At 45.0% G+C, this 27,935-nt stretch overlaps 1 protein-coding gene across 4 annotated transcripts; it reads left to right on the top strand.

Annotated features, from left to right (window-relative positions):
- Nucleotides 1-357: 357 nt before the first annotated feature.
- Nucleotides 358-27,935, top strand: TCAIM (T cell activation inhibitor, mitochondrial). Of its 4 annotated transcripts, none has more exons than XM_036030451.1 (11): nt 360-517; nt 8,483-8,554; nt 11,156-11,291; nt 11,767-11,920; nt 16,129-16,381; nt 17,804-17,926; nt 19,400-19,497; nt 19,777-19,868; nt 23,273-23,505; nt 24,129-24,260; nt 26,294-27,935. In XM_036030451.1, exons 2-11 carry the CDS (start codon nt 8,526-8,528, stop codon nt 26,532-26,534), a joined length of 1,491 nt encoding a protein of 496 aa, XP_035886344.1. In that variant the 5' UTR covers nt 360-517; nt 8,483-8,525; the 3' UTR covers nt 26,535-27,935. The 4 variants fall into 4 exon arrangements, with proteins under 4 accessions (XP_035886345.1, XP_035886346.1, XP_035886344.1 ...); XM_028518414.2 differs by lacking the exon at nt 360-517 and adding an exon at nt 912-1,029 and having other exon boundaries at nt 26,294-27,924; XM_036030452.1 differs by lacking the exon at nt 24,129-24,260 and having other exon boundaries at nt 358-517.

Raw genomic sequence — 27,935 nt, 5'->3', positions numbered from 1 at the left:
TTCATCCGTGGCCGTTTCAAGGGGAAATCAAAGTCATAGGAGCGAAATACAGTTAACAGTAAAAAGCCAAGCTGACAGTGGAGGGTGCTTAAAGTTTGAAAATAGCCAGATACTGACAGAGCCCAAATAAAAAGGAAAGGCAAACCGGAGAAGAGAAATTTTTTTTTTTAAATTAGCTATATTCGGGACTGACAATCGTCCCAAGCCGTCAGCTCCTCAAAGCTCCGCGGGCGGTTCTGCGGAGGATGCCTGGCCCCCTCTTAGGGCGCCCGGGGGTGGCGGTTGGGAAGGTGGGGACTGTGGGGGAGGGGACGCATGCGCGCGTCCTCCAGCGCGCCCTGCCCTCCCCCGTCCCACCCCTCCAGCGCGTGCTCAGTTGCTCCACCGACCCTGGGGCCAGGCCCCGCCACCTGCCGCCCAATCACATCCGACTCCCTCCGGCCCGGCCCTTCATATTCGGAGTGCTCGCTCGCGCGTCCTGGAGCTCCCTGCGGGCGCGCGGAGCTCCCTCCGGCCGGTAAGAAGGAAGACGCGCGAGGTGCTGAAAGAGGGGGGAAGGCGGGGACGTCACCTGGGCGCTGACGTCAGCGCGGGACTGGGTCACGCTAGGCTCAATACCCACGTCTCCGGCTGCGCGCAGGCGCTCCAGGCTGGAAGGCCTGGCATGCTTCAGCCAATGAGGGCGTGTTCTGCGGCTCAGTCCCTCGCCGCTTCTCACCTCCGGGGACGCGCCGCGGCTGGCGACTTTGGCCGGGTGGGGCAGGGCGCGCCCAGCTGGGATATTAAGGGTGGGGGCTCTGGAAGCTCGGAGCTGTGGTCTAGTGGGCGTGGGCGGGTGGGAGTGCCAGACCCTCCGGCGCGCGCTAGTGGACCGGCGCTGGTGCCCTGATGCGCATGCGCCCGGGCACGGCCGCGCCCGCCCCCGCACGGCCCACTAGTACCCGTGGGAGGTGAAACGGGTCGGAGGTGATACATTTCGGAGGTGATATAATTCTGAGAAAGCCCTCCCGGCGGATCCTTGACGGAACTGTAAGGCGCAGGAGGGGAGGGGCTCCAGTTCCTTCTGGCTGCTCAGGGCAGATAACGGGGGGTCGCTGTGGGCAGAGCATTGACTTTAGCTCGACGTGCTAACGCGAACTGAGACATTGCCAGGGGCCGGAGTGTCTGCACCTCGTGTTTTAACGTGTTTTGAAATGAGGAACCGAAGACGATTTATTTAGGCTTCATTGTTTCCGACTGTGGTGTTTACCCGAAGTCTTTGCCTTATTTTAGGAACTTGTGATGATTCTAATCTCATAGCAATAGATTAGAAAAGGAAGCTAAAGAGTAGATACTTTGCTCTTACGACAGTTTATTAGTTTATCTAACAGGACTTACTACTTTTGTTTTTTCTTTGACATCCCTCTTTGATGGAAAAAGCTGCTTTTAAAAACCGAGTAAGGTAGTCACAGCTTAAATGAGAGTAGCCTGAGGATATTAACTTTGTCAAAATAAGTTGCTGTCAGAAGTTGTGCCAAATGGCCAAAGATCAATGGTAGGACCTCTGTTTGACAAACACATTAGTGTTCCTGTATCTAAAGTGGTTTAAGCAAACTGAAAGTTTTCCTAAAACTACCCAAATTTGACTTTCCCACCAACTTAGGTATCTCTTTCTACAAAATTTGACTTGAACCTGAACAGAATATTTAACGCCTCACTTCACAGCTCAGAATTTAGTTTAAAATCAGAATTTTTCATCTTATGAAATAGAAGCTAATATCACTATTAAGTGGATTATAGCAGACGCTTACGTTGCTTTCTGAATGACTTGTGTCCTTCCCCATCTCCCACCCTCCATCTACACAGGACGATGCCATCTTCCTGGAAAAGACCTTCCACAGTCCCCAATTCCAGGTGTAGCACTTGCGAGTTTCCCATAATACCCTGCAGATGGCTATTATTTCATTGACGGCATTGTTTGTAATTATCTGCTTATGTCTGTTTTTCCACTGCCTCTCTCCTAGGGCTGTGACACAGTTTTTGGAGAGGTGGCATTGTCTTAATGCTTTTTTATTCCCAAGACTTTGCACAGAACCTGGCCTGTTGATGAATTGGGTGAATTAGGGACCCAGAGTGCCTTCCAAGTAGGATAAGACAGTGTAAACTTTTTAGTTATTTTGCAGCACGCTTGAGGTTTTTCCCAATGGAAGGATAGTGGGCCCCATGGGGTGCATACAAGAACCACCCATGCAAGAATTTGTCTGAAGACAAGAAGCCTGTAGTTGACCTGGGTGCCCTAGGCTTTCCAGCTGCTTCTCACCAGCAGACAGAGCACCCAGCTCTGCTCTGAAGCAGTGTGCTCTCAGTGTGCTGATAGTCATTCTGATTCCCTGTGTGGCTAGTCCTGTAAGGGAAAGAACCGCAGATACGAATCTTCTAGTCTTCTCAGCAAGTAACTTCTCGTAGTAAATTAAAAAGTTAATTTTAACATAAGTTAACATAGTAAACAAACATTGTAGTTAGCAGTCAGATCCCTTAACGTTTTGTTTTCTGGAGACATGTTTGTTTTCGGTGGATGTGACAAAATTGGACCTTGGTCTTCCAAAGAGGAGGACTGACCCAAGATCTGGGATGGGGGAAAGGGCAAGCAGCCCAGCCCGCCAGCCAGCTGGGCTCTGTCCTTGCTTCCACTTAGATTTTTTTTAATCTCAAGAAGAGGGCAAACCATATAGGAAACAACTAATTCAAGCAGAACTTTTCATAGCCTCACACAGTATTAAAGACGTTTGGACATTGATCCCTTATTTTGATCATTCTTAATTTTCCAATCAAAATGTATTTTAGTGCATGTCCTAGCAACATGTAAACCTTTATTAGGAGGGAATTATATAATAATAACACTTGCCACTTTTATGAATTTTTATGTGCCAGATGTTATACATAATTATTTTACTTAAGCTTCACAAAAATCCTCTATCTGTCCCCTACTTTCACACATAATGTACTCCTAAAAATGTGTACAATTATGTGATGTGGAATTCTACATCGAGAGAGCTAAAACAATTATAGTGTTCTGGATTACATTTCACCTTTTAGAAAATCTTTAATGGATATTTCCAACATTTCATAATTTTTTCCTGAACACACAGTGAAGATAACTTCAGTCTAGGAAATACCAGCTAAGAACCAATGATACATATATTTACTGTTGTTTCATTTATGTTAAACTTGTTAGCCCTTATTGCTAGCGTTAGAATTGTAATTTTTCTTTTTCTACTAAATTAAGACAAAATTCCGCAAAATATTCACTAACTGTATAAACATTTTCTACAACAAAGATAGTTTCTGGCTAAATTCCTGCCTAGCAGACTGTCCTGTTGTGTTAGCTGAATGTATTCTCTCATGTAATGAAAACTTTTAAATTTCAAATTGGGGTGATTTGAAATTTGGGGTGATAGTACATCACGTCACACAGGTGTTTCCACTTTGAGGACATGCGCTATGATTCCTGGAAATCTGGACATGCTGCAAGACAAGGCACTGAAGTCACAGGGTCTGTGGGGGAAAATACCACTCAAAACAAGACCTGTTGGAATCTCTGGCTTTTTCACCTGTATCAGCAGCTTCCCAGACTGCCTGATGTCGTGGGAAATGTAGAGATACCTGAAGCCACTAACCATCTGTTTCTTGAACCAAAGAAAGGAACTACTGGAGGATTTTCAGGGTTTTCCTTAAGCCTCTCTATGTAGCTAAAGCATATATGATTGTAGAAAGCCCACCTCTGATTACTCCAAATCATTAACATGCTGGGGAAAAGCTGCGTATGATACATCTTTCCCGATTTACCAACTGCACATAATCCACCCAATTCACATCAAAGAAACTTCTTGTAGCTGAACAGTCTGATCTTGGACCATCTGTATTATTTACTAGTTGACTCGTGAGGGCTAAATAACGTGCCCTTGCTCGCTCAGTTGCTCACTCAGTGCTGGAGTCTGGATTTCAATACAGATCTCAGGCCCGCCCCACCACCGCCGCCACCACCACCCCTGCCCACCCCCACCGCCTGTCCGCTGGCCTCCCTCCCCAGCCCTCCAGTAGACTGCCTTCCCTGACAGCGAGTGTTAACTTCACGCGTTCTGTCCTGCTTCCGCTTAGATCAGCGCAGCCCAGGAGAAAGTTAACAGGAGCCACAGGTGTCGTTTTACATGTCCTGTTAGCAAATTGCAAGAAATAATTCAAACCAGGTTGTGTTTTGCTTTTTAAAAAGCAAAAACAAGTGAAATTAATTTTACTATGTTATCTCAACATAAACAAGTATTGGTGAAGTACTTTGCATTTTTTATACTAAATCTTTAAAATCTAATTGGCACTTAAGACACCTCATTTCAGGTGCTTAATAGCCACATGTGGCTAGCGGCTACCTTATTATGCAGCACAGGCCGAGGTCAGAATTCTCCTAACCTACTGCAGTGGGAACCTTTCTTAAGAAACAGCCTACTCACAGAAAAAGCAGGCAGGACATACCTAACTCTTAACCTGTGATAACTTTTTTAAAAAATTGTTTCTAAGTCTAGAAACGGTGATTTAATGTTCATACTTGTATTTGAAAACATTTTCTTTTCCTTGTGAGAACCTGCCAAGAACATTTCCAAGTTTTAAGTTCCTTTATTAGTCATTGCCCGGTAGTAGTTTAGTTATACCCTACGATTACAAAGTGAACAGTGAATGAATAATTTTTTGGGACAACTGAAGACCAGTACTTTAAGTACAGGAACATTTTTTTCTGCTTTGATTATTATTTTTTTTAATTCTCACCTGAGGATATTTTAGAGAGAAAAGCATTGATGTGAGAGAAACATCAATTGCCTCCTGAATAGTCCCCGACTGGGGACCGAACCCACAACCTAAGGATGTGCCCTGACCAGGAATTGAACCCGCAACTTTTTGGTATACAGGCTCCAACCAACTGAACCACCTGGCCAGGGCTCTGCTTTGATTATTTTTTATGGAAACTTCTAAAACATACTAAATAGCTCTCTGTGCCCCATTCCATGTTTGAAAGCCACTAAGGATACATTCTCCAGTTTTTGCAATTTTGCTGTAAGTAATTCTTTGGAGACTTAATTCCAAACCCTTTAAACAAATCCTTCAAGCTGTTTTCGTGGCCAAATCAGCCACTGCTTCTACCGATTCTCACTCATAAATGTGTAAATGTGTAAACTCCTGAACAGAGACTTGGCTGCCTGCCTCTGAAATCCGTGATGAATCAAATTTGAAGCAGCTAGTCTTTCCTAAATTGACATCAAAATTCTTACTGTCTTTTTATTTTGCTTTAACTTTCAAATTTCAAAACACTTTATTTTCAGTGGTTCATTTGTTTTGATGTCTTGCTTTTGCAAATGACGAGCAACGCGTGTCATTTGGATCACCTACATTGTTCATCAGTCGCAGACATTCTGATTTTATGCACTTTTAAGATACTGCTGTAAAAAAAAAAAAAAACAGTTAAAACAGGTTGTGTTGTTGCAAGGCCTAGGTGCTTTGCATTGTGTAGTAATTCTGGCTTTGCAAGGCTGCTTCTAGGATCCTTTTATGCTGAATAACAGATGGTGGTTGGAGCTTTGCTGCATAGAGTTTAATCTACGTCCCGTTCATATTCTTGGATGATCACATGCATCCCAAGTGTTCTTCCCCATTTCTTATCCACAGTTTTAGCTTACTTACTGGTCTCTTTGCCGGTGTCCTTGTCATTCTGTGTGAGTGTGGAGAGCTGTTCTAGGGCTAGATCGCGACCACAGTCCAGGGCTGTCTTTGGGCCGACAGGTTTCCCCGGTCCAGGGACCCATCTCACATACTGAATGAACAATGCGCCAGGGACTTCCGGCAAGATGGAGGAATAGGTGGACACGCTGTGCTTCCTCGCACAACCAAGAATAGAACAACAATAATTTACAGACATAATATCACTCAGAACTGTCAGAGGATTTATCTGAATGGAAGTCGGACAGCCAAGAAGTTGAAGTGGACCCGTACATCCAGACTGGTAGGGGACGACGAGCCGGGCGGGCGCGGGGCGGCGGCGGCGTGGAGGTCGGGGGAAGGTTTGGCGCGAAATTGGCGCGACAGCCATCTGGGGCGCAAGAACGCAGCGGTGATCCCTGAGTACGCAAGCAGCGTCTGGGGGAACCAGTGGGGCAGCGATTGTGGACCAGGGCAGAGCTCACAGCCCAGGGTCCCAGGGAAGTGTTTGAGCACAGGAGACCGGAACTGCCGCCATTGTTCCCTCCTGTCCCGCTCCCGCCCGCACATATAACGTCACAATCTAGCGACTGGGGTCCCCAGCCCTGGTGAACACCTAAGGCTCCGCCCCCCCACTGTAACAAGAGCAACCAGACCGGAAAAAAAAAAAATAGGAGAGACAGGGAAAGACATAAGACATGTTTCCAGCAGAACAGATCAGTCCCCCAGGACTCATCCTTTTGAGCAACCAAGAAATAGCCAGTCTATCAGATGCACAGTTCAAAACACTGGTGATCAGGAAGCTCACATAATTGGTTGGCTTTGGGCGCAATTTAGATGAAAGGATGCAGGTTACCATAAAAGAGATGCAGGAAGATGTGCGGAGGAGAGCCAATAGTGAAAGGAAGGAATCTGAGTCTCAAAACAATACAGTGGACCAGAAGGAAGATAGAACCAACCAAGCAGGAAAGCATGATAAAATAAGAATTCAAAAAATCGAGGAAAAGCTTAAGAGCATTGAGGACACCTTTAAACGTTCCAACATCCGAATTATAGGGGTACCAGAAGGGGGGGAGCAACAAGTGGAAAAGTTATTTGAACAAATAATAAAGGAGAACTTCCCCAATCTGACAAAGGGAACAGTCTTCCAAGAAATCCAAGAAGCTCAGAGAGCCCCAAAGAAGTTGGACCCAAGAAGAAACACACCAAGGCACATCATAATTACGTTAGCCAAGGTAAAAACGAAGGAGAGAATCCTAGAAGCAGCAAGAGATAAGGGGACAGTAACCTACAAAGGAGTTCCCATCAGACTGTCAGCTGATTTCTCCAAAGAGACCTTACAGGCAAGAAAGAAGGGGCTGGAAAGAAATATTCCAAGTCATGAAAGACAAGGACCTACATCCCAGATTGCTCTATCCAGCAAAGCTCTCATTTAGAATGGAAGGGAAGATAAAGTGCTTTTCAGATAAGGTCAAGTTAAAGGAGTTCATCATCACCAAGCCCTTATTTTATGAAATGCTAAAGGGACTTATCTAAGAAAAGAAGATAAAAAAAGACATGTATAGTAAAAGGACAGCAAACTCACAATTATTAACAACCACACCTAAAGCAAAACCAAAAGAAACTAAGTAAACAACTAGAACAGGAACAGAACCACAGAAATGGAGGGCACATGGAGGGCTAGCAGCAGGGGATGGGAGGAGGAGAGAGGGGGAAAAGGTATAGAGAATAAGTAGCATAGAATGTAGGTTGAAAATAGATAGGGGGAGGGCAAGAATAGTACGGGAAATGTAGAGGCTAAAGAACTCACAAGTATGACACATGGACATGAACTAAAGGGGGGGAATGTGGGTGGGAGAGGGAGTACAGGGGGGAGGGGAGTGAAGGGGGAAATGGGACAACTGTAATAGCATAATCAATAAAATATATTTTAAAAATGCTCATTTTTGTCAGAATCGTTTGCTTCATTTAATTTGTATGCTAAAAGCATGTATGTTTTTAATTTTTAAGAACATATGTCACATGGTCATTGTTAATAAACTAGGAAATAAAACAGTCAAGCACTTAACATCCTCCCACCAGCTAACCAGAGACAGCTAGTTAGAGATCTAGTATGTGTGTCCTTCTAGTCTCTTCTCTGCAAGCTCGGAGCCCTGTACCTGTGCTCTCTTAACTAAGTCTGGTTTTGATTTTTGAAAATCCTTGAGATATGCATGTCTTCTGCAAATATTTCTCTCCTAGTCTGTGCCTTTCCTCCTCGTTCTCTCTACATTGTCTTCCAGAGAGCACAAGTTTTTAATTTTAATGAAGTTCAGTTTATCCATTCTTTCACCAGTCCTGTGCTGGCTGGACCCCTGTAGCTTTAAACACTGACACTGGGCAGTGTCGGCCCCACAGCCCTTCTTCTCCAGCACGGAGCTGGCCAGTCGGGGTCATTTGCTTTCCACACAAACTTTAGAGTGAGTGTGTCGGTACCCAGAATGTGACTTGCTGGGATTTGGATTGGAATCTCATTGAATCCACAGAGCAGGCTGGAAAGAACAGACCTCGTGACAATGTTCATTCTTCTACCCATGAACATGGACTTTCTCTCCAGTTAGTTCCTTTTTGACTCCTTCTATCACAGTTTTATGGTTTTTCTCATATAGATCTTGTACATATTTTGTTAAGATTTATAGCTAAGTATTTCATTCAGGCAAGGGCTAATGTAAATGGTAATGTTTTTAACTTGTTCATTACTGATATCTGCTTAATTTTTTAGCAATTAATGATGCCTGGAAGTTGACGTACATACACATTCAGAAATGTTTTGCCACCTGAGACCTGTAAGGAGGTAAGCTTCATGGTCCAATCTGTAGTTAGTATTGGGTGGGGGAAGAGAATCTGTTGTGCATTTGGCTAATTTTAATTTATTGTTATTTTTCAAATTCTAAAGATATATTGTGGTGGAGGGCAAGAACAAAAAAAAGAAAATTCATATGAACAGCCTCCTGTTAACATTTGGAAAACCACTCTGCAATTAAATTGTATACTAAGGTCATTTGACTGCTGTATTTGCTATTCATGTGTGTGTAATATAAATCCTAAGTCAGAATCATTCCAGCAAGACACAGGACTCTTCCCGTGGGTGACTTTAGCTCAAGGACCCCTCCTGGGCCTGGCTGAGCCCTTCCTGGCACTGTACCTCAGCCTCAGACCCCCTTTTCCACACCCCCTCCTTCCTGCTCTCCTCCTACAGGGGCCAGACCTGAATCAGGGTTAAAACAGCTCTCTGACCTTTGCCTTCCTCTTCCAATAATTGTCTTGCATGTCTAATCCTGTCTTGACCTCTGCTTTCAGCAGATGCAAACTAACACAGCAAATGACGACATACCTAAAACATATTTACTGCCTTTAAGAATACAGGAATAGTTGAGGGTGGGTAGGTGGAAGGAAAGAAGAACAAATGAAAATATATCATTTACACATAACAGTATTATGTTCCAAACAGTTTTTTGGTTTTTGTTTGTTTGTTTGAGTTCTCAAGAGGGAAAGACTATTTATAATGAGGATTTAAAAGGGAAGGTTCTGGGGGACCCTGCTTCCTGGCACGTAGTGGGTATGCAGGTTGGACAGATGGAAGTGAGGGGTAGGGAGGGTGTGTGAGAGCTCAGACGTCAAGTTGAAGAAGGGGAAAGGTGAGGATGATCATCGGGTGCTGGCCTGAGGGTTTCTGTAAGGACTGGCTGGAGATCAACTTTGAAAGATAGATTGGAAACGATTAGAGAGAACTTACTGCGTTGGACTGGGGGGTGGATTTTATTCTGCAGGAATTGCAAGACCATAGTGGTGTTTTAGGAGGGAATACGGTGATAGTGGGACTTTAGGAAAATTAACCTACATTCAGCATTAGGGAAAAGTAGACTGATTACGGGCTGTGCAGTCCAGTTACGTGGGGATATTTGGTAGCAGGAAGCAGGAGGAGGATTTCAGGGGATGCTGTAGGCGAGAAAAAACAAAACTAACTGAAAACAGGCTAGGGAGGGCGAGCTGGCTCGGGCAGAAGTAGGTCTGAGGCTTTGTGCTCTGGCGGCACGGGGAAAGTGGGACCCCAGTAAGGGAAATAATCCTGGGGTGAACTGTCTGACTGCTCCCTCACCTTCCGTATCCAGGCCGAGTTTAGAAGGGAATTGATGACCGCTACTCCTATTTTTAAAGGACTTGTAAAATTTGAGTGGCTGGCCAGGTAGCTAAGTGTCTGTTGAAGCTCGGATGGGGAATAAATGGAGCTGTCACTCACATTTTCTTACACTGCCTCCTACGGAGGACTTTCATACCGGGCTTATTGTTTCCTTTACTGTCCAAACTCCTACTATAATCTTTAATGTTCAACTTGTGTGTTGACTTTATCAAATATATGCAAAACCAAACCAAAGGTAATCTGAAAATATATTGGTGGTCTCTAGATTGTTGGAAAAAAATCTGCAGAAATGATTCTCCAGTCCTACCATTTTAAAAATAGAAAGCTTTTCAAAAGACTCAGTATACATAGCATATGAAATAAAAATGTGCCCAATATTTAGAGACTTCTTTATGTAGTCTGTTATAGAATGGAAAAAGTAAATTATAACATGCAAAAATAGGTGTCAGGGAAGTGCTTGCTTAAAATTACAAATGAGCCCTGGCTTGTGTAGCTCAGTGGATTGAGCACAGGCCCGTGAAACAAAGGGTCACCTGTTCGGTTCCCAGTCAGGGCACATGCCTGGGTTGCGAGCCAGGTCCCCAGTTGGGGTCACACAAGAGGCACCCACACATTGATGTTTCTCTCCCCCTCTTTTTCCTTCCCTTCCTATTGCTCTAAAAATAAATAAAGTATTTTTTTAATTACAAATGATTTTATTTAAATTTAAAACTATACTTAAAAAAACACTCTCAGATGAGTTATGCCAAATTTTAAGAATGAAATGTCAAGTTATACAATTAGAATAATATTAGCATGCCAGTAATGAGAAAGTAAATGGAGAGAGATCTGTATCTTCTTTCTAAACATAACAATTCTCAAAGTATTTTTCACTATAAAAAGATGACACTGTTGGATATCGGTGGTTTTTAACCCATCTGGAGAAAAAGATGATGCCAAAATCATCCTCATTTGCAGCAAAACCAGTTAACATTTCCAAGTGGGTTTTCCGAGGGGAAATTATATTCTTAATGAATATTCTCCTATTGTATCAGAGGAATTTATAGTCACTGCTTTTAGGAACTACAAGGCACTCACTGCTTGTTAAAACTTGGTAGATTTCAGAAAACCACAAAGTTTTGGGTTTTGTTCGCTATCTTGTTTCTGTGGTGTTTTCCGTGCAGAGTAAGTCTAATGTTGCCCTCACTTTGTACACTGGGGGTCCGCTTGTACACCGGGGCCCTCGCAATTAATCAGTCCACGTCTCTCTGAAAGCTTGTGTCTGGAGAAGGCATTTCCACACTGGCTTTCCTGCTCGAGAGCTTTCTCAGGAGCCGAAGCGGTCAACGCTCTGAGGCCGTTCTACTTCGTGGTGCATCCCGATTTCTTCGGCCAGCACCCCAGGGAACGGGTAAGCATTCCCTGTTTTCTCAGCCTTTAGCCTGCGTTTCTGTTTAGATTGTTTACCTGGGTCGCGGTGAAATACGGAGGGTTCTGTAAATTTGCAGTTCCCTTGTGGTGATACATAATCGTTGCTCTGACCCAATTTGAAATATAGATACTACCAACTGAAATCATGTTGTTTTTTTATGAAATCTGACATTCTTTATGTAGGCAGTAAAGCTATGAACTCTTTAGAGTATTTTTCATTGTGTTTCCTATACTGGTTTTTCTATTTCGAGTCAAGTTGAAGGTATGAAAGAATGCGGAAGGCCTCTGGGGTCCCTTCCGGTGCCTCCGGCAGTTACCAGTGCTGTGAAATCCCAGCATCTTTTACTACTGACTCATTTAGTATCCACAGTATGTGTTAAAAAGGTCAGGACATGACTTCTGTTGTTCCCTTGTTCTGTTTTCTGTGTAAATACCCCTTGATAATTTTTTTCCAGGAAGTTAATGAGAATTCTCTTCAGAAATTAAGTGTCTACTTAGAAAACCTCCAGAAACCAGGCTTCAAGTCTTTGAAACCAACGCAGCTCACATTTTATGTGAGAGAGACAGACCAACATTCCCCTGACAGCCAGGCAACCTTCAGTACTTTCGGTACGTTTTCCTACTGCTGGTTCGTCCTTTGCAAGCTTCGTGTTCAATAGGTTCGTTCAGTCTGATGGTGCCTGAATACCTTCGGGTTGAAGCTGTGGCCATAGAAAAATGATATCATTTAATTGATTGGTTTTCCCAGAATTAGAATCTACTCCTGGCCGCATGTGTTTCAATAAGCCATTTTTTTGTTGTTTAAGCTTTTTTGTCTGTAAAACTGAAGTGTCCCCTTCTGTTTTAGTGCTATTTGAAGTGTCAAACTGTGTAACAATTGATACTTTTTAAAAGTGCAGCTTGCATTCTCTTATTCCTTCCTCCGTGTTCCCTGCAAGGCGGGCAGCGTGTGCCCGGCTGTAACTTAGCGACGTCCCGTGCCCTCCCCAGGGCTGTGGAGACAGAGCCTGGGGCGGGGACCCAGCCAGGTCTCTTAACTCCAGCCTTAGGCTGCTTTTTGAAATCTAGTCATTCCAAATATACAGCCTCTGTTTGGTCCTTTGTCACTGCTTTAGCCATCCATGAACCAGTACTACTTAAAATTAAGGGCAAATACGGTTCTGTCATTTCTCCAAATATATAGCTTTTCAGTTATCCTTGAGGAAATAACTTTATTTTTAGAGTGAACTTGCAAACAACCTAAAGATTTACTAAGAGCTTTTGGTGAGTTAAGACTAAAACAATTGGAAAACACACAGTAGCCCTGGCCCGTGTGGCTCAGTTAGTTGGAGCGTCATCCCGTAGCTGGGGGATTGTAGGTTCGATCCCTGGTCAGAGCACATACCTAGGTTGGTACAGGAGGCAACCAATTGATGCTTCTCTCTTACATCTATGTTTCTCTCTCATTCCCTAAAAAGGCAATTAAAAAAAAAACAACAATATGGCTTTGGGTGAGGATAAAAAAGGGACAAAAAAAATACACACTAATTTTTTAAAACAAACTATTAATGAAAGTCAGAAGTTGATAGGCCTTTTAAGACCTCCAGTCTGTTTCTAGCTCTTCCAGTGACGCGCCGTGTGTGAGTGCCGACACTCAGGCTCGTGCCTCACGCTCAGGTGACGTGACGGGAGCTGGGTCTGAAAAGCACCAAAACGGGGTGTGCATGTCTAAGACAGCGGCTCACCCCGTCTCTCCTGGGACTCGAGTCTGGTAGCACGTCTTCTCCCACCTCTCGCCCTCCCCTGCCTGAAGGTGGGAGACCAGGAATCGCAAGGTCCCCTCCCTGGCCGTTTCTCCATCTCCGTCTGATTTGGAGTTTTACTTAAAATAGACCCTGCTCTTCAGTATTCAGAGACAAAACGTGAACTCACAACCCTGTTGTGAAGGAAGGGAACAGCTCCACTGGAGAAGGCTGTAAATACGCACTCGTAGTAACCATCATGAGTAACCGTCTCTATCACTAAGTGACACGGTTCAGGGTGAGAGTGTAGGTGATCGCGGTGACTGTGCCGGTCTCGGCCCTGAGAGTCGTGTGAGCAGCCGAGGTGTTGTCATTCGCTGGGGTGAGGCCAAAGACGCGCAAGTACCGTGAAATAGACCGATGTTTCTGTTACACTCAGGGTCAAGGTTAGGCTATGAATTGACAAAAACCATCCTACTTACGCAGGATTTTACGATTTCTCCATGACAGATGGATTTATAAGGGCAAAAGTAAACCCTTCACAATTTTTAAAGCAAAAATATCACCAGTCCGTTTCTATGTTTGTGTTTGGGAGACTTGAGCTCATTTCTACAGCTTCAGCTGCTGTTTTCCTACCACCTCAGCTGGCTTTGTCTGAGATAGATACTGAATACCGTGGAGTTCAAGAATAAACCAAGATTCTTTGTGAGGGAAGGAACCAACAGGGGAACTTGGAAAGTTTCACATGGCAAATTAGCATAGAGCTGGTACTAGAAAGAATAGCTGGTACCAGAAATTCCTAGTCTAAGGCTTTGGTGTATGCTCTACATTTTCTGTTCTTCCTTTAAAATATTGTTATCAATCATTGCCTTTGCCTTTATGACAAAGATTGGCACTCTTGACAAAGATTTAAAACATTTTTATGGCTTTAATCTTTTTACCTGATTATAAAATTAAGATCAAGTTCTTTCTACATTTTTATTTTTAGAACATTAGAAATTATCAGTTACCTTTTCATTGATAATTGAGATGGTAGTAAAGTAAAATGTTTACTAGTGATATTGATTACTGAAATTAAAGACCTGGGTCATTTCTTCATCCCATTTTTTTGGTGGTCTATGAAGAAATAAACTTTATTGTAATAAATTTTAAAACAAGTTAAAGATTTACTAAGAGCTCTCTGTGAGTTAAATGCAGAAATAAATCGTTGTAGTCAGCTATGTCTGAGTAAAAACAAAACTGCTTTACTTTCAATTAATGTTTAACTGAACCCTTTACTAAACAAAAATAGATTTTAGAAAAACATAAACTGGAAATAGGAGAAAACATACAGCATACGTGGCAAAAAGATAAAGTTAATATATAAAAAGTTCTTAGAAATCAAAAGAGAAGACAGAGTAGCTCTGTTACAAAAATGGGCAAAGACAGTGACAAACACTTCAGGAAATGATGCATATAAATAGCTAATAAATACATATATTATTTTCCTTTAGTAATCAAATGCAAACTAAATGAATTAGGTGCTGTTTTCCAGGGAAGAACCTGTGCCATCTGATGCAGGCCTCCCTCACATTGGATGAAATAACTCATGGAATTGACAAGATGGAAACTGAGATTTATTTCTTGACTTAGCTCTTCTAAGGATAAACTGCCTCTTCCTAACCTCAAATGCAGGAATTTGGATTTTCCTTTCCTCTTCCACTGATTAGGGTCATGCCTGTATTCCCCACTTTAGCACCGAATGATTCAACTAAAAAAAATCCTTCTTAGTTTGCATGTTCTGAATTCCTTAAGTGTATAGGGCAAGAGAATACGTATCCCTAAGAATGACTTAAATTGTGATATCTGTCGTCATTGGCAAAGACAAAATACATGTCAGCTTTTTACGGAATGTGAAAAATTAAATACAGTTTTTATGTCCATCAATTTCAGAAGTGTTCAATAACTCACACTGCCTTCATTATATGGACCAGCATGTAACTACCACAAAGAGGGAGGTTGCTCTGACCACGTAGATATGAAAGGTCACCAAGGCTGCGTGACCGTTCACATGGTGGGACTGTGTTTGTGTCAACACATTTGCACACGCAGCGCAGAGAAAGTGCCTAGAGCAGGGCTGCCTAAGAGAGCTTCCTGCAGTGACGTGCACGGTCCGTGTCTGCACTGGTGCGTCTCCCTGATTTCACCAGAAGGGTGCGCTTACGGAATACTGATAGAATTTTCAAAACCAATTACAGTACCTTTTCTAAAAAAGAAAAAACATGTCGCAGTGGAGAAAATATTTGAGTTGGCATCAGCTTAGCTTGAAGCCCTTGCTGCAGCCTTTCCAGCCTCGGGTCTGTGTTCCTGTCTGGAAGGAGAGAGAACGGGGGTGCAGTTGGGGGGAGTGATGGTTGGAAAGTGACGTGATTTAAGCACCATTCCAACAAAGGAGGGGACAAGTACCAAACAGTGGATTTCCTGTTGATGACTTAACAAGTTAGATGACGAACCCTAGCCCGATGACTACCCAGTATCAGAGTCAGACTGGGAAGCACAGTTAAACAGGGAGGGAATTTTCAATCACCCTGAAAACACTGAGTTACGAGCCAGCTGGGTAGGCAAGTATGAGGACAAGCTCTTCCGGTCACAGAGAAGACTCTAGATGGGTTTGTGGCACCACTGAGACTAGGCTGTCAGACTCCTCTCCTCTTCCAAGCTGGTCACAGGGGAGCCCCCCACTGTCTCCCTCCCCTTTCTTCGTAGAAAGTACCTTTAGGGGACCCTTGCTCATGTGAGAGTGTTACCATCTCCTAGACCGCGGACACCAAATTAATGGACAGCATTGCATTGCTCCGAGTCCCCTTCCTGGGCTGGGGCAGGTCTAGTCGCTGGTGCCAAACTAGTGACGGGCACTGGCCCAGGGACTGTGAAGGCAAGGATGGTGTTGGCGCCGATCTGGAGAAGGGAAGTAGTGTTCCGTTGACAGGTGGACGCATTTGAATCAGTACTGGAATGTTTTAGAAGGTTTTGATTTTATAAATTTTGTATGAAGAAAATTTTAAATGAAGCAAATAATCAACCATCTTCATTGTCTGGGGGAATTATATTCTCTAGGATTTCGAGCAGTCAAATTTACTTTGCACACCAGAGATCTGCTAAGCACAGTATTATATATTCTCAACTCCTGCAGTTTGTCAGTTGAACACGTCCAAAGTTCGAATAGCAGTGTGCACCCCCAGCCTCTCAAAGAGGCCAGAGGGGTGCCTGACAGGCCCATCAAATGGGACAAGTCTTATTACTCCTTTACTGGATTCAAGGACCCGGATGAAGACCTCGAACAAGTCTCAAGAGCGGAAACAACCCTAACGTACGTACAAGTTTACACTTAACATATTTGAAGTTTGTATTTAAAATTAAAGTCAGGTTTTTTCAGGAAAAGTAATCCTATCAGTACAGTTAACACAGTAATTATGTGAAAAAAAATGTTTCATGCTTCTTAAAGTTGGCAGAATACTTCCAATTATGTTAAATTTTTTTATCTTTTCCTACCAAACACAAACAGGAAATCATTTTAAGTTTTTAAAATTCTGTCCTCAAGTTACCCCTAGCACATGAAGAAAGAACACATCTAAATCTTTTTCATGGAAGCTTCTTCATGTGTTAAGCATTTTCAGCTTCTTTGAAGAGTTCAATAGTAAGGTCTTTTGCTGGAATAATCAATGTGTCATAAAAATATATGGTGTCAACATTTAAAAACACTATGTGGAACAAATTGATAAAAGTTTTAATGATAAAAACCACATACAAACATTTCTCTGTCATTTGTCTTGTCTGTAATTAATTGCCTTTAATGTGTTCTGATATGAGACCTCCGTTTTTTCTATTTGAATTTTGCTCAAGTAGTTATATTTCGCCTTCAGTGTCTTAAGTTCTGAATCCATCCTGGCGTCCATAGAAGGCCGCACTGGACAACTGCCCGTTGGAACTATCTCTGCAGAATGTTTGGGATCGGGACTTTGTAGTCACGATTTGCCTCGTGCATGCGTTTATTTGCTTTTCCCCGTGATTACGGGCTAAGTCGGTGTTTCTCAAATTGCAAATCCCAACACACTTTATTGACATGGGGCCAGCAAAGTCATTTTGCTTTGTTCCTTTTTAACATATCTCGAATATATGTTGTCAGAAGTTTAAATACTGTTTTCAGAACACTCGTTTCCGTTACATTTCTGTATATAAGTAAGCGTGTGTGGGTGTGCACTGAGTCACCGTGTAAGACACTCCTGACTGTGGGTCGCCAGCAAAGAAGCCCTGTCTGCCGGGGCTGGCCACACGGAAAGGGCAGTGGGTACCTGAGGCAGGAGCTCGCAGTGGCTGCTGTGTGGGCTCTGGCTGGGTGGACCCCAGCTTCGTCCTTTATTTTAGTCTGGCTTGGGAGTGCCCAGAGCTCTCAACGTATATTCCCTCGTCTCTGTCCAAGTGGCTTCATCCAGCAGACCTTAGCAATCTGGTCCCTTCGCCACGGAGTCTCCAAAACCACCTGCTTCCCGCAGGCTGCTGGGTCTGCTGCCTTGGTGTGCCTTCCACCTCCAGTCCTTGCCCCTCGACCGAATGCCCAGCTGAGGCCTCACCTCAGCCACTTCCATGTACACTTTTATTTTTTTACTTGTAACTTGGTAAAGGTTTGACTGGAGTTTAACGTGGGGCTACTTTAAAGGAGTGCCTATGTCTGTTAACAGTAGGCATGTCCGCATTGCAGTTAGCATACGTGTATCTGTTTTCTTCTCTCTAGATCCTGGCTAGATAGCAATGGGAAACGTGCGGTTAAAAGGCTGGAGAACAGTTTGCCACTCAGAAAAGAACTAGACCGTTTAAAAGAGGAGCTGTCTCGTCAGCTGCAGCTCTCAGACATCAGGTACCGCAGGGAACCTAGTTCACAAGTTAGAATGAGCATGCGCCACCTAGTGGCAGAGCTTTCCAGCAGTTAAACGTTTGCATCTCTTTAATTATTCAGATAACTAAATATTCTTCTATTATCTTTTTATGAAAGTAATCAAATATGTGTGTAAGGAAACCACTGTCAATCTCTTGTTTAAAATAGTGAAGTAAGGGTTAGATGCTGATGTAGCTGTAGCTGGGTGAACTGTTTTACATAATGGGTTCGTAAGAAAATACCCTTTTTCATATACTCATAACATGTAAGAAATAATTATTCCTCCAGCATGTGAGGTTGGTATTCGAGTTTAAAACGGGAAAGGAGAAAGAAAATGAATGTTGTATTGTTGTCTCTGTGTACATGAAAATAACTTTTTCTAGAAGTTTTAAAAGATTTGCCAAGGCAGACTGGGATTAGTAAAGATGAAAGGGTTTCTTAAACAGAAAAAGAAATAAGCTTTATCGTACGATGCCGTGGAGAAATTCCTCGGCTCTAACTCCCGATGCAGTAAATGGCGACAAGCGTCGCCCCCACACACGAAGGCCCGCTGGGGTTCTCGGGGTCTGAGCGCACAGCCGGGTCCCAAGACCACAGCACTGGAGGCCCACGGACGGGGTGGCTTCCCCATCTCCTGGAAGAGCAGCCAAGTCTCCCGCAGACAGAGGCATTGCGACTAATGACACGGTTCCTAATGCCGGACAGCCTGTGTGAAAGACCGTTCATTAGTAAGAACACAGATTCAGTGTTTGGCTGAAGGGGGAACCTCCATTGTTCCAGAGTGCCTTACCCCTTCTCACGCACTCACCTCTGATTTAGACCACGGGGCGTAGGTCAGGGCCGCACTTGCACATATGAAAGAGAAACCGTAGGAAGGCTAGAAGCAACTCGTTCAAGGTCACAGAGCTGGTAAATGCCAGATTAGGATTCAGAGGTGGGTTTTCTCATGCTGCCTGAGACCGGTCCTCTGTACTTCTACAGAGCGGCACCACTGTGACATCACGCGAACATCAGGTTCCACTTTGTCACTAAGATCCAATAATATTCACGTATAAAAGGAGCAGATTACGTGGTGTCACAAAAATCACTTTCTCAACAATAAGAAAAAAGGCTCTGATAAGCCTAACTGGAATTCCTAATGGGACTTAAATTGAAAGCAAAATCATCACTGTTGTGAACAATGTGAAGGGAAAAAAATCTTTTCAAAGTCTTTCCCATTTCACCTTCTTATTTTAAAATAGAAACTTACTTGCTACTTGCTTGTTTTAAATCTTTAGTACCTGAACACGGGTAGTAATATTTTTACCAAGTGAACAGTCTGTTTTCCATTTGGTTGCTTCTTGAATGCTAAGCTAGTTTGGAAACACGTGCATACTCGAGCATTCAGGGTGAGCGCGTGCCCCTCCTCCCCGGGTGCCCCGTGTTGATGTGCCACTGTGCTCTCTGTCGGACCAGGTGGCAGCGGAGCTGGGGCGTCGCCCACCGCTGTAGCCAGCTGCAGAGTTTGGGCCGCTTGGCACAGCAGAACCTGGAAACACTTAAAAATGCTAAAGGTAAGCAATTTCCCTTTTCTTTTAAACTATTACTTAGCTGCTATCCACATCTGTAAGCACAGAGGAAAACGAAGTGTTAAAAGTCTTTGCAGAAGTGACTTTATCACAGCTAAATTTTTAAATCCATTCTTTCAAATAAGTCAGCAACATAAAATTGGCCTTTAGACTTCTGCTGACTTTAACCCTGAATTTGTACACTAAACTCAAGTAGCTGTTTGCGTGATGCTGGCGGAAGGTGGCAGCTCTGGCGGTGACCCTGGGTCTGTGTTTCCCCGCCAGGATGCACGGTGATATTCACAGACCGCTCCGGGGTGAGCGCAGTGGGCCATGTGATGCTGGGGACGATGGACGTGCACCACCACTGGACCAAGGTAAGGAGTGGCTTGGATGCGAAAAACCTCATTTGTTGTTGACATACTTTCATTTCCAACAATGCTATGATGTCAATGAAATAAAAAAGTTTCTAATCGTAGTTGCAGGTCTTTTCAGATCAGATGCTTAATATCATATAATCAAAATACTACTTAGAAGACTGGATTCCTAAGTCAGTTTTTATTTGGAAATTTTATGGTCTTTCCCGAAACATCGCCTAAAGGCCTGCATCTGTGGTTTTGATTTTAACAGATTTCTTGTGGCATAATTGACATAAAACAAGCCATGCATACATAGTGTAAACTTGATGAGATTTGACATATGTGACTATCCATGAAACTGTTACCACAGTCAAGACAGTGAACATGCCCGTCACCCAGAGAAGTGTGCACCCGTCTCTCTGTCAGCCCTCTCCGTCCCAGCACGCCTCCCAGCCAGCATTGGCCAGCTCTTGCAGCTGCAGATAGCCTGTATTTCCAGAGTTTTGTATAACTGGAATCACAGAGAATGTGGTTTTGGGCTGGGGGTGGTCTGATTTAACATAACCACGTTGAGGTTCATCCACGCTGTTGCGTGTGTCAAGAAAATTACTCCTTTTTATTGCCAGGTAGTACTTCATCATATGGATATACCACTGCTTGTGTATCCGCTCACCTGTTGACAGACTTGACCTTGTGTCAGGTTTTAGCTGTTAGAAATAAAGCTTCTATGAGCATTATCTATAAATGTTTCTCCGGACATCTGTCTCCCTCCCTCTTGGATGCATACCTGAAAGTGGACCAGCTGAGTATGTTAGGGTCGTTTAACTGTGGAAGGAGCGGCTGGCACTGGCCCCGGCACCTTTCTCGTTTGAGCTGTTCTAGGACGTGTGCGGGACTGTCCCCTCGTGGGTTGAATGGGTGCTTCACTAATGACAAGCGATGGGAAGTGTCTTTGCATGTGCTTGTTCGCCACCCACACATCTTCTTTGTGAAGAGTCTGTTCAGATCAAGTATTTGTAGAAAATATCGGCAAGCCGCATAGCTGACAAAGTCTCTGTATCTGAATATATAAAGAACTCTCAAAACTCAACAGTGAAAAAAGAAAGAAAGAATCCAACTAGAAAGTGGGCAAAAGACACAAACAGACGTGTCACAGGAAGACAGGCAGGCGCCACACAAGCATGTGCCATAGACAACGAGCCCTGGGGAAACGCAGACCAAAACCACAGCGAGCAGTCACCGCACGTCTCATCGTGGCTAACGTGAAAAATAACGGCTCCACCAAGTGCTCGGGAGGATGCAGGAAACGGCCTCCCTCCGTCATTGCGGGCAGGAGTGTGAACCGGGCACACCCCTGGGGACGAGCACGGCAGCTGCTTACACCTTCAGCGTGGGCTCCCCGGGCCCAGCCGCGGTGCCTTTGGACGCTTACACTAGAGAAGTGAACAGTTGCATTCACACAGAAACCTGGACGCAAATGTTCGTGACAGCCCGCAACGAGGGGAGAACCCCAGTGCCCCGCGGGGCTCTCAGGGTTGAACAAAGCGCAGCGAGGAGGGCCCTGCAATACCGGCGCCTGTGCTGAGTGGGAAAGCCAGCCTCGAAGGGTGGGGCATGCTGCGTGTTTCCACATCTGTAAGAGTCTTCAAATAACAAAATTAGAGGAAGAACGGGTCTGTGGTTGCCAGGGGCCGAGGAGTGCCTGCGACTATACAAGTGCAGCGCGGGGGACCCTGCGGTGGGACTGCTCGGTGTCTTCATGGGGCTGTGCCACCTGAGACTGCACGCAGTGAAATGCACAGTGAGTGCCAGTGAAGCGGAGGGCATCTGACAAGGGTAGTGGCTTGTGTCACTCCAGTTTCCTGGTTGTGACAGGGTACTCCAGTCCCCAAGGTGCCACCCTGGGGAAGTGGGGTGAGAGATTGTGACTCTACAGTGAGCTCCAAAGAAAAAGTTTTTACAATGTGGTTACCATCTGTAAATAACCCCTTCAGAAGAAAATTGAAAAAGTAGTAAAATCATTTTTCGCAAAGTGTTAGAAGTACATTATAAATCATTTGTAGAAATTTTATACTGCTGTTGCTTTTACTATAGCAGAGTGTTCGCTGCCTTTCAACCGCCCTGAAAGCCGCCTGACCACAGCATTCTGTCCAAAATCTAAGTCCTTAACGTGGCACCCAAGGGCGCCCCTGACCTCACGCCGGCTGCCTCTTCAGCTGTCTGTCCACTCACAGGCAGCCGTGGTCCGGCCACACTGGACTCCTCATGTGTGAGCATGCTGCCCCATGCGTGCATCCACGCTCGCCCAGGCCCTCCTGACTTCCCTTAACACACCCCATTCACTTCTGACCCTTCCTCAGTCCGGGGGCTCGTGGCCGATTGGCCCCGTCAGACTTCCTTAGAAACCTCGGCTTCGCCGCCTGTGTCCATTCACCCTGCTGAGGCACCTCATGTGCTGAATTTGATTTTTATTTTTATTCCTCTTCCCCCCACTGTGAGCCCTGGCCAGCAGGGACAAACTCTTACACTCTGTGTGCTCCGGGGGCCCAGTTTACTGCCTAAGTACGTGGTAGCTGCTCGGTAATGTTTATTGCATTTAATTTAATTTAGGTGGATTAAAGTAAATTCTGAAGAAATAGACTTGGACTTGAAGTAAAACCTTTATTATACTATTTAACCACTCTAAACCACAGGTGGCAAACACAAGGCCCGAGGGCCGGCCCTCCACCTTGTTTTATCCGGCCCGGCACCCTGTTTCCGCCCGGCGGCAGCACCGAGCTCCCTGCCCCTGGTTAAGGAGCAGTTGCATTTATACAGTCCTAACATTACATTCAGCCCTTTGGAGGCAACCACGAGGCAACCACAAGGCTGATGTGGCCCCCCATGAAAATGAGTTTGACACCCCTGCTCTAAACCAAGTTGAGATTCTTCCTAAGTATCTATTAGTACGTAGGATTTATTTTTATTTGGAACGCATTTCCTTTTTTCTGCAATGTTCTCCTATCTAAAAATTCCTAAGATTCAGCCCTGGCTGGTGTAGCTCAGTGGATTGAGCGCGGGCTGCGAACCAAAGTGTCGCAGGTTTGATTCCCAGTCAGGGCACATGCCTGGGTTGCAGGCCATGGCCCCCAGCAACCGCACATTGATGTTTCTCTCTCTCTCTCTCTATCTCCCTCCCTTCCCTCTCTAAAAATAAATAAAATCTTTAAAAAAAAATTCCTAAGATTCTAATGTGGTTTGTTTTGAATATTAATATTGCCAGCATTATATTAAGTCTCTTGGTTATTGCTTACTTGAACTTTCCTTCTAGGGAAATAATTATCTTGTTAAAATATCTCAATGCCATTTTTCTGGGAACCTTAAAATTGAGTTATTATAATGCAAAACTAAATATGTCTTCCCTTTTTTAAAAAATCCTGTAGCTTTTTGAAAGATTACCAAGTTACTTTGACCTCCAGAGGAAGCTGATGTTTTTAGAAGACCAAATAAGCTACCTGCTCGGCGGCATACAGGTTGTTTATATTGAAGAATTACAGCCAGTACTGACACTGGAGGAATACTACTCGCTTCTCGACGTGTTCTATAACCGACTGTTGAAAAGTAGAATACCTTTTCACCCTCGAAGTCTGCGTGGTTTACAGATGATCCTCAACAGGTAAACACCTGAAACAAGAATGGCTCTTACTTGTTCACCGAGGCGGGGTCTGTGAGTCAGTCCATGCGGTCGTTTAGTATTTCAGTGTGCGCCTCTTAGGAATTACAGAACAGAACGTCGCTGCACCTGTCAGCAGCGCGCTTTAACATTAGAAAAGCTGACAAGAGGGAACCGAAGGATTGACTCTCTAGAACGTTCCGTAAATAGGTGGCCATTCACAGAGGAAGTCAGTCCTGAGGAGTCTCGACAGGTCCTGAGGAGACTCGAACTGACGTTAAATCGGTCGCCCGCATTTTCTGTGCGTGTGCCGCACACGCCGTTTCCCAGGCACTGTGCTTGCAGCCGAAGTGCCTTCTCCTTCGCTCTCACGCCTTCACCGTGGAACGGGGTCCAGGCCCCGTTTTCCAGACGGGGACGGTCCCAGGGCTGGGGAGTGTGTGGTTGTCCTGGTAAAGTGTGCCTCTTTGCATGCAGCACAACTCCGTGTCAGTTTGGCTGCAGCTTTCGGGTAGGTTTCCCTGATGAATTCCTCTTCCGTTAATCAGCCTCGTACAATGTTTTCTTTGGAGTGGAGTGGGGGGTGGAGGGAACTGATGGTTTTCTTCCCCTGTGTTTCATTACAGTGACAGATATGCTCCAAGCCTGCATGATCTCGGGCACTTTAACATCCCGACCCTCTGTGACCTCGTATACCTGCAGTGGTTCCTGCTCACCAAAGCCCAGCAGGCCAGAGAGAACATGAAGAGGAAAAATGAGTGAGTGCTGTCAGCCCTCTGTGAGGTCTTGTCATTCAGTCTAACTTTTAAAAATGCAGGTAATTCAGCCCTGGCTGGTATGGCTCAGTGGATTGAGTGCCCGAGTGCCAACCAAAGGGTCACAGGTTCAATTCCCAGGCAAGGCACGTGCCTGGGTTGCGGGCCAGATCCCCAGGGAGGGGTGCTCGAGAGGCAACCACGTATTGACGTTTCTCTCCCTCTCTAAAAATAAATAAAATCTTATTTTTAAAAAAATGCAGATATTCAGAACTCATAAATATGGAACAGTAACACTGTACTTAACTTAGGAAATGGGCTGATGGGTTACTTATTCCCTACCTCGTTCTGCCAGGGATTAGCTGTGGCTGTTTCCTAATAACCCAAATTACATTTACTTCGTGGCCCTCGATTTGAGAAGCAGAGCTTGTGAAAAAGAAAAGTCGCCTCAGGAGCCCTGACTGGGTGCTCGGTTGGTTGGAGTGTGTCCCGTACACCAGAAAGGTTGTGGGTTCAGTTCCAGGTCAGGGCACATGCAGGAGGCAACCAGTCAATGTTTCTCTCACACACTGATGTTTCTCTCTCTCTCTGCCCACCCACTTCCTGTCTCTCTAAAACCCATAACAAAATATCCTCGGGTGAGGATTTAAAAAAACAGACATAATTTGTGTCAAAGGAGGGAAGTGGCAGCCCACTGCTTGGCATTAGAGAAGGGAGAGAACGCCCCACCAGCCACACTCGCCACGTCAGGGTGCTTCCCCTGGTTGTACGGCCTCCCTTTTTCCTTTTTTTTTTTTTCCCTTTCGGTATGAGTATAATAAAGCAGAGAACTACAAGGAAAGGCAAAAGAATTGTTTAAATATGTTTAAAATTAGTCTGCTACAGGCAGTAGAGGCACCCCAGCCCGGCGCCGCACCCCCGGCACAGAGTGTGGAGGGCAGCGTTGCTGAGCCTCGCGGGGTCCTGGCCGCGCTCCGAGGCTCTTCGCTCCCTAGCCAGACCGTTCGGGGCTCTGGAGAAAGGCCCTGGCAGGGAACGTCGGTGCCCCTGCTGCCGATGGCGCCGGAGACTCTTCCTGTCTCATCCTGCCCGAAGCAGACACCCTGGAAGCCCCGGCGACCCTGACCCTGTCCACCTTGTTGAACCTCCAGCAGCCTGGTCTAGGAGTCACCTCACAGGAGAAAGGGACAGTGCTTGAGAAAGTGCTCGGGACATTGTTGCACAAAGGGATTCAGTGACGACAGACCAGCACCACTAGCTGCAGACTAACCCCAGCGACCGTGTCTGTTTCCATACACCCCCTAGCTTCTGGGCGTTTTACTGCACTCACGCTTCCCTCTTATCAGAGTTTAAGATCAGATAAAAGTGCATATTTGGGTCTTTTTGACCAGCACAGGACCTAAATTAGACCTGTTCAGGAGCCCTGACAGCTGGGCTCCACTCCCCTGCCGCGGCTTCCCCGTGCTGTGCTGTCCGCAGGTGAGGGCGGCCTGGGCTCTTCCCACCTTGAGTTGTTCACTTTCTGCCTGAGGTCAAGCCCTCAATGGAACAGACACATCCAGCCTCCAGCGAAGGAGAGGGGGGTTGGGAGGGTGGGCATAGCAGCGGATGCGTGAAGAGGGCCTGGCCTCGGGTACCCAGCAGTCGTGAGCCTGCTCCCTACGGGGGAGTCTCTGCGAGTCGTTACTGCCCAAGGGTCAGGCTCGGGGTCTTGTACACACTGAGCTTCCTGCTTTCTTCAGTTGCTACCAGCTGCTAGGTGAGGCAGGACAAGAGCTTTTTAAATTATGTATTAATTACTGTTGCTCCATTACTACTACAAAGATTTAACAAGTACTTTCAGAGGTCCGTGTGAAAATAACAGGCCGTGCGTGATACCCACAGGTGTGTCTCTAGAACCATACAGTGCGGCCCTTATGGACGCCGTTTTCGGTGTTGTGAGTAGACAGGTGTAGCCCCCATATCTGAAAATACATTTACATTTTACGTCCTTTTATGTGCCTGCGGCAATATCATTTTTATTTTCAATATAACAGGTTGAAGGTTACTGAAAGTGAATTGATACAGGCTTCAACAAAAAAATTTTCCCTGGAAAGGTTTTATAAGGACCCCAGCGTCTCGAGCGTCCAGATGGTGGACTGCTGTACGAGGCTGCTGGACCGGCCCCTGCCCTGGCTGCACGGGATGCACCTCTGCGTCTCGAACTTCTACTCTGTCATGCAGGATGGCGACCTCTGCATCCCCTGGAACTGGAAGAATGGAAGAGCCACTAAATAACCAAGAAATCTGCATTATTTTTAAAGAGATAAGAAAGAAACCTTTGAACGTATTTAAACCCACGATTCACTACGTTGATATTATTTACCTGCTCCAAGAACAAAGGGACTGCTGCTGCTGCTGTAAAAGTAGACCTTTTTTAAGTTTCATTTCTGTTGGGAAACTTGTTTTCAAAAGGTTTTAACTCCTGGTCTTACCGGATTGGCAAGACTAGGTAAAATGCTGTTGGGAAAAAAGAATGTATTTTGTGGTATGTAAATGAGGCATTACAGAGTTAACGATGTATATTTTTATATGAGCAAATGTGGGTAAGCGTGTGACCCTGTTCCACACGGAACCTCACAGTCACGTCTCGTGCATGAGCACACGCATGCGCTCTGCAGCCAGAATGGAGAGCTGGTGTCCAAGACAGAAGACTGGTGGGCAGCAAGAACTAGACGACTGAATTTTGCCGAACAGAGAATAGAGGGAAAAAGCAATCAAACAGATATGTGGTGCTGACAATGAACTCAGCAGTCAGATACCAGTTTGTTGCAACATCTCTAGAGGCAGAATGTAGTGTTGAGTCCGTACATTTTCCTTCCCCTTGGAACGGTGTGACTGCAGCGTGAAACCAACGGACAGCAGATTTTCCGGAATCACTTAATGAGGTGACTCGTTTGTTGCCGTGGAAAACGCTATCCAGAAAATTCTTGTTTCCCAAGAGTTCCAGCAAGTGGGGTCAAGTGCAACATGGTTCCAAACACTCGGGTTTTCCGTCACCCCTCTCAGCCTGTCTTCCCGTTCCGGCCACCGTCTGGAGTGCTGGTTAAACCCAGCAAGCCACCCCCACACAGCCCAGCAGCCCCAAGGGGCGTGGTGTGGCCGCTCTGAAGACTCCGCTGTCTGCTGTATCGGGTTAGAAACCCCTTCAGCTTGTTTCTGCGGAAGACAAGCTGTGTCCTAACTTGGGACACTGTTTCCATGCCTCTTGGTGCTGAAACAGCAAGACAGGAACTTTCCCCAGTGCGTTAGAAAGGAAAGATGTTTAGAAACATTCTTGATGTATGTTTTAAATCAATCTAAAACACTGATTATTTAAACTTTAAATGTGTTCCAAAGAAATATTGATTTGTAATTTTTAGTGTGTGTGTGTGTGTGTGTGTGCGTGCGCGTGCATATCATCCCTCTGAACCTGTGCCTAATAGCTGTACTTAACGTTGTTTTCTAATGTAACAAATGTTCCCAGAGTCAAATGATGGGAGTGAAAAATTCCTTACTTGTTATGTAAGAAAGTTTATTGGAAAAATGCATTTGGATTATGCCATTTCTAAAATCAGCTAATATAGGACCCTCAGTAATACGTTTTGAATTGAAATTTGTCTCAGAACTAATTGTTACATAATAAATATGTGAATCAGA

This window comes from Phyllostomus discolor, chromosome 7 (assembly GCF_004126475.2).
Source record: "Phyllostomus discolor isolate MPI-MPIP mPhyDis1 chromosome 7, mPhyDis1.pri.v3, whole genome shotgun sequence".
In the NCBI taxonomy this organism is placed as follows: Eukaryota; Metazoa; Chordata; class Mammalia; order Chiroptera; family Phyllostomidae; genus Phyllostomus; species Phyllostomus discolor.
This window is presented reverse-complemented; position numbering and strand designations above follow the sequence as displayed.

Coding starts and splice junctions, on each gene's coding strand:
- TCAIM (XM_036030451.1), top strand. CDS start 8,526: ATGTTTTGCCACCTGAGACCTGTAAGGAG. Junction 17,927..19,399: donor CTGCAGCTCTCAGACATCAG/GTACCGCAGGGA, acceptor CTGTCGGACCAG/GTGGCAGCGGAGCTGGGGCG. Junction 23,506..24,128: donor TTACAGATGATCCTCAACAG/GTAAACACCTGA, acceptor GTTTCATTACAG/TGACAGATATGCTCCAAGCC.